The 10578-nt window shown below is 46.8% G+C and overlaps 1 protein-coding gene across 5 annotated transcripts in view; it reads right to left on the bottom strand.

The window, feature by feature from the left end:
- Positions 1 to 4735: 4735 nt before the first annotated feature.
- cdh7a (cadherin 7a) overlaps positions 4736 to 10578 on the bottom strand; it is a 45127-nt gene continuing 39284 nt past the window's right edge. For all 5 annotated transcript variants that reach the window (XM_023842315.2, XM_023842313.2, XM_023842314.2 and 2 more), the window contains one exon: positions 4736 to 9677. In XM_023842315.2, the coding sequence (XP_023698083.1) occupies positions 9172 to 9677 (506 nt within the window). In that variant the 3' untranslated portion in view covers positions 4736 to 9171. The remainder of the gene's footprint in view (positions 9678 to 10578) is intronic.

Raw genomic sequence — 10578 nt, 5'->3', positions numbered from 1 at the left:
TATACAGATTTCAATGTAGAAAATAATCTAAAATCTTCAAAGGCACAGTGCTCGCTACACTGTGATGGATGCTGGCTGCTATACTAATTAAATAGCTGCTGCAGTAATAATTAGACACATGCCATGCTGAGGTGAGTTCTGAACCATAATCCTTGTGATTAAGTTAACTAGTTTAGTTAACCTATGATTTGGGTTTACTAATTTAGTCATTCGGATGAAGCTTTCCAGTGAGGAGCTTGTCATTGCCGTGTCAGCAGCTGCCTTTCAGTGTCTAACCCCCCCCCCCCCCCCCCAGGAGGAATGACGGATAGCCTGCCATCTCCGGATGAACGTAAGTAACCCCACCCCCATTCGCCCTGTGCGTACTGACTCCCTCAGCCGACAGATGAAAAGCAGCGTGATCTTTCCAGAGCAAATCTATAAGGGAGCAGGAGCAACTCAGCTAGCAGGGAACCTGCAGTCCAAACGCATAAACACATGAATAAACATCAGCTGGTGGGGGGGGGGGGGTTAGCTGACTGGAGCTGCCGCCGCTGCCTCCTGCACGTTTAATCACCTCCTTCGCCCTCCCACTCCAGCGCAGGACTATCTATTTGACTGAAGACCCACCAATACCAGAATGTGTCGATGGTGCAGAGACGGCGGTTTCCCTTTCAGGGATGGAGCTGAGCCGTATCATATTGGGGAAGAGTAGGAGAGACTCCCAATGGGCATCCACTTGACCTCCAGGAGGCCTGAATATGTGGAGGAATGTGGATGGTGCACAGACAGCCTTCTGTATCTCAGGAATGGGTGGATAGGGCGATGTCGCTGCAGACTCATTAAATTAATCATGATGGGGGGAGAGTAGAAGACACCCCCACTGGACCCCCTGGGGGCTGACTGTGCCGAACATCTCACTCTGTATATTAATGTAACTTCAGGGGCTGCTGCGTTCCTCCATCCTGAGGAGAAAATCGCCTGTGATTAATTATTAACGGCGGTACGCTGAGCAGACTGTGGCAGTGCTGTCGAGGACAGCCGCCGACGAGCCTGGAAGCTCAGCGATGGCACCTTCCACGTGACAAGCCATGTAGCTGGGCCCTTGGGGTCGCTACGCAGAGTCGTTTCCGGCAAGTAGTGGGTTAGGGTTAGTGTGAAGAGGCAGGGAGGTATCGGGCCTGACACAGAGGCCCGTGAACTCTACACCTGACTGCTGAGTATTTTAACAATTCATCATTTACTACAAAACCTGGGCGAAGTCTGGCAGGAGTTTCTAGACAGTCCAAGAGAACAGGATGATCTAGGATGTCAAAAGCAGCGCTTAAGTCCAGGAGCACCAGAACAGAAACATGAACCCCAGGCGATGACTCTTCGGTCCGGTGCTCTCTGAAGCCAGAATGAAGCATAGACCACTTTGTCAGCTAGCGAGGAGTGACACATCTCAGAAATTTTAGGCTTTCAGATGTCTGTAAGATCATAGACATTCAGAAAACGTTCTTGGATATGGGATCTGTTACAGTGAAACATTCATCCATCCATCCATCCATCTGTAATCTTAAGCTGGGGTCTACTAGTGACAGTTGGCCTGTCCTAGGGGAGCCTGTTTTTCCGGGGGATAAACAGCCCCTTTCCTCATCCCCCACCTCCTGCCACAGTCCCCCTTCTATCTCGAAGCTGAGGGATGAAACGGAGCTTGATTAGTGTCCTGCTGTGAGCACTTGGGGCTTCCACACGGCCTCTCCATGCGCTGACGTCGGTCCCCAGCACAGTGTGGACACCTTCCAAGCCAGAACCTTTATGGATCTTCTTCACCATTCATATCGGCACATGAAAGTGCTTATTGTCAAATCTGTGCCGAATCTGCTAGCACTCTCTGCTTCTACATGTGTCAAAGGACACTCTTAGTGATTAGACAAAATGATGAATGTCTTTCTATATCTGCCCTCAGGCCATTATCATTAACGCCACCAATTAAAAGAGATTATAACTGCACCCTGAACGTATCTTTTCTTATAACGTTTTATCTTTGCTTTTTATATATTTTTGTGTTTTTAGGACTTATTTTGTCAACATGTTATTTTTATTTGGTTATCCTTCTACCTTGTCTATTGCACTGGAGTAGTGGCAATTTCATTTCACTGTTGGGGCACCACCACAGTCACGAATGTGACATGAAATTCTTCAATCTTGAATGGAATGCATTCCTAAGTTTAAAAACCTTGATAAATTTCAGTGCAATAGTGGTTTAACATCTGACTCTCTTAATTGAAAGGTGGTGGTGCTGGTGGAGGGGGGGGGGTAGTTATTTTACGCCAAAGGCTTGATGCGGACACTTTTCCTTTCCGGCCTGGTCCTTGTCCCGGTCCACTTCACTGCGACATGACTGACTGATTGCATGCATGGTATTTGGGGGGTATTAATTAGTTTTGGAGAAGCTTCTGGGGATAATTGGATTTTTCTTACGGCTATTTTGTCAGAAATACGAATATCTTTTATGTATTTCTGCAAGAAATTCAATATCTCTGCAGAAAGTCGCTGCTATGGAGACTGACTCTTACACATGGGATCCAATGGAGTGAGAGAGTGGAAAAATTGACTGGATGTTTTGCAAAGAAAGGACATTTGCAGGAATCTTTTGGGCTCTGGTTCTGCCAGACACACAAACTTGCATCTGTTTGTGACCGGGAGAGATCAAGGGTAATTACTTATAACTGAAACAAGCAATTAGACAAATGGGTGCAGCAGAGAGGCCTACACATTTTAAAGAGTGACACATTGATTAGTGTTGGCAGGCTGCAGCCAGTAGGAGGCGCTACTGGGATGCCTGCTGACTGTTAAAGTCCCAAGAAATGTCAATTATATCGAGCCTCAATTAAGCTCTTGGCCACTGAAGAGAGGGTTGCCATTACTGCAATGCTGATTGAAACCAATAAAAACTCCTTCTAAAAAACAAAATAATTCATCTGTATACATATGCTTCCTTTGGCCGTAATGACTTTAATAAGACTTTCAAAACTTTTTGAAGCAACTTAATTTATAGCCTGAAACAACTAACCACTTACATATGATTTAATAACTTTATAATGATGGCTTTTCAGACACCTCAGAATTAGACAGCCCTGATTACAAGGTTCATATAACTCACATTATAGACTGAAGTATAATTCCATTCCTGAGCTGTATTAAGTCACTGATTGTCAACCTGCTGCGACTGTCACGTGAGTCTCAGAGATGAATTAGTCCATAAGTTTTGCCCAATAATCGTCCTTATTTGTGCTTTTATTATTACTGCAGTTTGCTTATGGGAGTTTTACTAACACAAAAATGTTCTGAGGGCTGAAAGAAAAACATGGTTGGTTCAAAGAGAAAACCAATCAGATTGTTGAGGAGGCGGGACCAACCAATCAGAAGTCTTGGTCTTGCCTCCTGTAGTTACTTGGACCCACGTCCTCTACAATCTCATTGGTTTTCTCTCTGAACCAATCATTTTTTCCTTCTGCCCTCAGAACATTTTTCTGTAAGTAAAACTCCCACAAGCTTAAAGTTTTGCACTAGATTTCCAGAATTTATAATATGCTTTAGGCAAACATGGATCATGCTTTATTTTATTTTTCCTGTTCAGTGCTCATAATGAATCCTGATGTCAGCATCCCGGCTCACAGTTCTGCGCTTTATACATTGCCAAATATTTTGAGGACAAACAGAAACACAGGAGCAGTGACTTTTTGCTATTTGTTTCTTTTTTTGTTTAGGAATTTTAATCCCTTTCTCCTTGGGTGGAAAATCAGGACAGGCCTGTATCCACAGGGTGAGTCATGGCATCAGGCTTCTCGCTTGGCTTAAAACAACTCGCAGAAATGTAGGCGTCAATAGCACCAGGAACCAATTTCATAGCTCTCGTCAAGAATTACACGTGAAAATATACTGTGATAAATTAGCAGGTCTCCAGAATCGAAAGAATAGAAAGTTCTATGGTATGTTTGTTGGACTATGGGATGGCAGTAGGGTGCCCAGGGGAAACCCACAGAGACACAGGAGAACACGCAGATGGTAGACGCGGAAATGGCGCAGGAGTAAAATAAATTTATGGAGGGGCCCTCTTGGTAGATTGGCAACCGGGGTGAGATAAACTCTCGCCAACCCGGGGGACTTAAGTGTATTTCAAGAGGACTTCAAACTAGTAATTTTACTGCCAGATCTGATCATTGGGAGCAAGGATGTTTTCTTTGGGGGGTTGAGGGGTTTCTATATGGCTATGGGCCTGCTACAACAGACTGTGAGGCCACAACACTGTGTCACTGCTCCAGCCCAAAGTGGAGGACAGAATGAGCCCTCAAAGAAGCATAATCAGGATCAACACCACATCCATAACCATAGTGCTACTCTGCTGTTTAGTCACTGCAGATCCACTGTCGTTTGTCAGGCCTGTCTTTGTCATGTCACGGGAGGCCTGTCTTTGTCATGTCACGAGAGGCCTGTCTTTCTGTCGCTCTGCTCTACCACCATCACAGAGGAAATAATAGAATTTCTTTGCCTGGTTAACAATGGCTTGATTGACAGTCTCTTGAGTTCTGAGAGGTCAAATCAATAAATGCCTCTCTGGAGATGATATGAGCTGCCCGCTGTTCGTAATTTAAGTTATTAAGGGAAACTGCTCGACACCTGGGACTCCGAGAAAAAAAAAAAAAAACCTGCTCGTATTCGTGGGAACATTTTAAGCAAACACAGATAAACATATAAAAGATGGTACGCATTTCAGATTGAAACCATTTCATGTCTTTATTGAAAATTATACACGACTCAAAGTTAAGATCAGTTCTGAAATTTTCCAGTACAAAAGCAAGAGAGAACATTTTTATGTACAAAGGAACAGAGAAAGCTGTGAAAGAAAAGTGTGATTGTCGACCAGACTATGCAGAGTTGGTGTGTATCCAGGCATTTAACTCTGAACTTGGAAGGTCACTTGGATTTGGGAACCTCTCTCACTGGAGCGTAAAGCGGCTGTTTATGGAACGCCTTCCGGAAAGAGGAACGTGTTGTCCTGCGGGGTGACTTTACAGGAATGACCATGGCAAACATGCTACAACGACACCAGAGAGAAAGTGAGGAGTCCGGTCACACAAGCTGCGGAGCTGCATAAGCATTTACCTCGTGAGGATGGACCTGTTTATGCATCTTGCTGTCAAAGCTGCTCGGTATAATTTGTCCTGATGTGTCACGGGGGATTGCAGAAGGCTGTGGACTCCAGCGAAACCGCAGGATGCTGACAGACCGTCACCAACGCCGTCTGAAACCACACAGCGAGTGCGCAAGACTCCCAGTTAGCAGGATGCTAATCCTTTTCCCAGGATGCTAATCCCCTTCCCAAGCTAACTGGGCTGCATCCATCCCGACACCATGGATCTTCCCACTCCACACTGAGCATCTATGTTAAGTTACCATCCATGTTTCTCTCAGAGACCAGGGGTGCCAGTGGAGCCTGGATACCCGGCTAGATTCAGGGGGCCCAACGTTTGACAGGGGACCTTGGATACGTAAAATTATACATAAACTTGGATGGAGGGACCCAAGTTGACATTTTGTCAGGCAGCTCAAAATTTCTAGGGACGCCCCGGGCAGGAAGAGGGTTTACGGGTCGATGGACGACGAACGTTTAGAATGAAATTTCTCTCGCCACTGCGCTGACGGAGGGCTTGGTCAGTCCGTGGCGATTCTCCATTTGGCTATAGAGCAGACGCCCCCCATGCGGCTCTCTGAGCCTCCAAAATCTTACCAGTGCAATTAAAGAACGGAATCAACAAATTCTCAGTTTATTACTTTCTGCTAATTGCAAATAATGAATGTTTGCTGAATATGACGCACCCCCCCCCGTGTCCTGTTTCAGTGGTATTTTCCCGGGGTGAGACACGTTCTCACTACTCACTATGTGAGTGACGTGCACGCTTCCCCTTCTCAAGCTTGGCGTGTCAGCCCAACCAAGCCAATTCCCATTAAATTAAAACACTCTTTATTAGGACTCAGTGTCAAGGTGAATGAGATTTGCGATTTGCCCTTTTAGATTTCGTTCAGCTAACCAGTTAACAAATAATTAGGCGTGTCTTATGACGGCAGTCACTCTCCGCTAGCCTTCATCATTCTCAGTCCTCGCGATCCACTCATTGCAGCCAGTGTATGAAACGATTATCCGAGGTAATTAAGATAGCAGGCCGCTAATGGGGTGACATTTACGCCTCTGAGACGGAAACGAAGGCTGCATTTGGCAAAATATTTTGACATGTCTTGATTCACGCGCCAGCAGACAACTGAGGGTGCTGAGAGATCCGGTATGTACAGATATGTAACAGGGGAGCTAATGCCCGGTGCGGTTACCTAACCGTGACGACACTGCAATGGTCTCCATACAGTGGACAGTGGACTTCAGTCATGACCAGAAGGGTGAGCCCATGGTGGACCAGGCGGCCGTCACTATATCTGCCAATACACAGGAGCAGACAGCAGCAAGAAAACCCCCCACCCCCCCACCATGAGATGACAGAGAGCTTCTCCGAGTGACCACCGCTACGCCCCCTGCACTGTGTATCACACACCAGCCTCACTGCAGGTATTCAAAAAACAAAAGCAGGCCTGACATCAGCACTGTGTGTCTTCTATGTTATTCATAATGTCAAATAAAAGTATAAAATGAAAGCGGACCTCGTTCCATAGTCATATTTTACTGTACAATGCAGAATGTAAATTTACATTGAAATGAGCATATGGTGTTTGCTTCTCTAAATTAATATTCATAGAGGAAGCCTCTTGGATGGTGTGAGTGTGTCAGAGTGTGTGTGTGTGTGCGTGTGTGTGACAGAGATAGAGAGAGAGAGAGAGAAGAGCATGAAATAAGACAAGGGTCTCATCCTTCTCCAAAAAATGCTGAGTGATTCACTATGGTCATTTAGACCAATGGTGGTGGGGGGGGAGATGTGTCTGCAGACTGTGACATGTGAGACCCTCATTTTGAGGTGAGAAATGGACAGATGGACAGACAGTGAGCCCCCCCACTTACTTGGAGATGCATTGCCCGGGAGATGTGCAAACTACTAAGAATCCAGTACAGAAAGAAGCAGATGCTGCATATCTGTGTGTGCTGCAAACTGTGTGCATATATCCCGTGTGTGTATATATACCATGTGTGTATATACAGTGGTACCTCAGTTCTTGAACTCATTAGAACTCGAATTTCTTAAAAGTCGATCCAACCAGTTGGAAAAAAATTACCTAGAACTCGATCTAAATCTCAGAAGTCAAACTGTGAACACCGACCTAAGATAACTTGTATGCGCGGAGAAATGAGTCACGCGGCACGTCTCTTAGCGGATACAAAGGGTAATGCTTCGGTCTCAGCCTCGCATTCGCTGTGATAGCATCGTGTATGTTTACACTAATTCAATACGTATATTTATACAGTAAACATACATTTAGTCAATGATGGACAGTAATAGTAATTATTATTATATAATAAAATACATGTAAAAAATAATATTTATTATTAATTATTTTAATATTAATAATAAACCATTAATACATTTAATTATAATAATATTGTCGTGCCGAATGGGGACGGAACGGAGACAAAGGTGCAGATGTCAGGGTATCGGGGAATATGGGGTTTAATTACAGGTAAGGCAGGCAAAACGCAGACGGACAATACAACGACCGGGCTGGGGAAACAAACTGAAACGCGGACGAAATACAGAGGACTAATGACAACAACCAGAAAGCTGATCACACGGGGATTCCACACGGGGTTAACGAGGGGGTGTGGCACACAGAAGGAGCGGACGATCAGGGCAGGACACATTGTTTTTTTTAACTTTACACATTGTTTGGATACATTTATTTTCTTACTTTACAAATCACTGTTTTGCCACTGTTTTAGGATGTGTTTAGTACAGTATATGTTCTTCTTGTTTTATCCAGTTCATTTTGTGAAAAATAAATGCTAAAAAAAAAAAAAACATATTTAGATGTAATTTTTTGGGGCCGGGAACCAATTAATTGGTTTTCCATTATTTCTTATGGGGAAAATTCGATCACAACTCAAACTTTTTAGGATTCGATCCGGAGTTCTGAACGGATTAAATTTGAGTTCTGAGGTACCACTATATATATATGGTGTGTGTATACATATGGAGTTATGAATTCCACGTGTTTTTTCCCCCTAAAAAATAACATTTTCTTCAACAAAACCTTTTCTGCTTTTTTTCCAGAAACAATGAAGTTTATTATCCAGTGTGGTTGAGGTTTTTTTCCCCCTCTTGTGAGATCTGTACACAGATTCATCAATAAAACTGGGCAAATAGGTTCACAGGGCAGAAATCCACACCCTTCAATTCGATCTATGATCACTAAGGTGCACGGCTGTTTGCTCCTGACTTTCCATGATTATCTACTGCCTGCTCTGAGTAACTCTCTTATAATGAATTAAAGGACGAGAGGGATAAAGGCTTTGATTTAAAAAAAAAAAAAAGGGCGGCCCCTTACTGCAAACTGCCAGCGCTGCTCGGGGGGGGGGGGGGACTGTCTCAGCGTTCATGAAGACACACATCTCACATGGCGCCAGGCAATCTCCAGCAGCAAAGCTGGCAGAGACGCTCATGAAATGGGCCGTTTCCACACTGTTCGTCGTCTCGCAGCTTAGGACCATCTGAAGATTCCTCAAAAGTCCACCAAACGCCCCCCAAAGGCCTGCTTCTGTCATAACAGTCTGTCACCCATTGGACCCTATAGCTTACAATCCATGCTGTGCGGGATTCCAGAACAGATCCAGGAAAAAACAATAGACACTGATACTGATCGAGATCCAATCAAGGAGACACCAACTCAGCAGCTCAGACTGAGTATTGAGGACACCCCCAGGAGCCCAGGTGCTGGGCTCAGCGTCTGAGGGCCAGGCTGATGTGGCAGGGGCCCAGCAGCAAGGAGACACTTCCCCCAGTGCCGCACCCCTCCACAGCCAGTACTTAAGCTCTCCGTGATCAAAAATCCAAAACTTTAATCCTATTCAGAAATGCGACACACAAAACCTTTGAAAGCAACGTATTTTCCCACTGATTCATACCAGTAACGGTACTGCCTCTTCCTCGTTCCCAATGTCATTTAGCCGTGTGTTTTTTTCCCCACATTTTTCCACGCATTTTTTCTCGGCTATAAGAACCTGTCGCCCATCTCGCTGTGCCCATACATATCGGCCAGCTTCTTGAAGCGCGGGCCCCAGTCGCTCAGATAGTCGTAGTTCTGCTCGGAGTCGGAGCTCAGGGACTCCAGCGAGCTGAGCGACTCGGCCACAGAGCCGCTTCCCTCGAAGGCATACGTCTGCAGGGAGTCATAAGGGGGCGCCGAGGGGTCCACGTCGGCCTCCTTCAGCCGGTCCCATATAAACTCCCGGAATATTCCGTTGTCGTGTACGGCTTTATAAGGCGGCGGGCGGGATGAAAAGAAGATGGGTGCGTCGGGGGTGACGTCCCGGCGCGTGGCATGCTCGCGGGCGGCGTTCAGGTTGCGCAGGGCCACCATGTCGAAGGCCTCGGTATCCTCCTCGCCGCCACCTTCGTCGTCGTAGCGGACGATGTTCTCCCGCACGTCGCGCTCCTCGTCCAGGATGAGTGGCTCCTTCCTCCTGCGCCGCATTGTCACGATGAGCAGCACGAGCACTGCGGGTGCGGAAGAGAGGGGTGCGTTAGGTAGGGCGTCTGTAGGGGCATCATTGGTAAGCTGGGAGGGGCATCAGGAGGTGTGTCAGAAAGGATGTTGGTTAGACAGGAGGGTATTTTGGGGGGGAATCGGTTAGCCAAGTGGGGCGTCAGTTAGCCAGAAGGGGCATCAGGAAAGGCGTTGGTTAGCCGGGTGGGGTGTCAGTTAGCCGGGGGGGGGGGGTTGTGCCGGTTAGCCAGGGTGGGGGGTGTCAGTTAGCCGGGTGGGGTGCCGGTTAGCCAGGGTGGGGGGTGTCAGTTAGCCGGGTGGGGTGTCAGTTAGCCGGGGGGGGGGGTGTCAGTTAGCCGGGTGGGGTGCCGGTTAGCCAGGGTGGGGGGTGTCAGTTAGCCGGGTGGGGTGTCAGTTAGCCGGAAGGGGGAATGGAAAGGGGAGTTAGTTAGTGAGAGATGGGTTGTTGGGAGAGGCATCAGCTGGAAGCAGTGTCAGGTGGGATGAGGTAGAAGGGGTAGGAGGGACAGCAGTTGGAGGCACAGGGCTGGGGGGGGGGGGGGGCAGTGCTGATTAGCAGAGGTCGACGGCTGAGAGATCTTGTTTGTGAGGCTCAGCTGCCTGATGACCAGAACTGTGAGCTGAAGTTACCAACATGGTGTGAATTCTTACACGTGAAACTGGCCCTGGTCATGTGTGAAGGTCACATGTTCAGTATGACCTCCTCCCCTCCCCCCCCAATTTCAGGGAGGAATAGATCCAATAGGAAAACAGAGACAGAGACGTCAGAGGCGGGCAGGGCAGGTGGTATCTGTGTTATATATCACATTAGAAGCCACTCGCTTTGCTGTTTTTGAACTCTGAGTGTTATGATGGGGTTGGTGCTTTTCAGCTGCGACCGAGATAAACAGA

This window comes from Paramormyrops kingsleyae, chromosome 4 (assembly GCF_048594095.1).
Source record: "Paramormyrops kingsleyae isolate MSU_618 chromosome 4, PKINGS_0.4, whole genome shotgun sequence".
NCBI lineage: Eukaryota > Metazoa > Chordata > Actinopteri > Osteoglossiformes > Mormyridae > Paramormyrops > Paramormyrops kingsleyae.
This window is presented reverse-complemented; position numbering and strand designations above follow the sequence as displayed.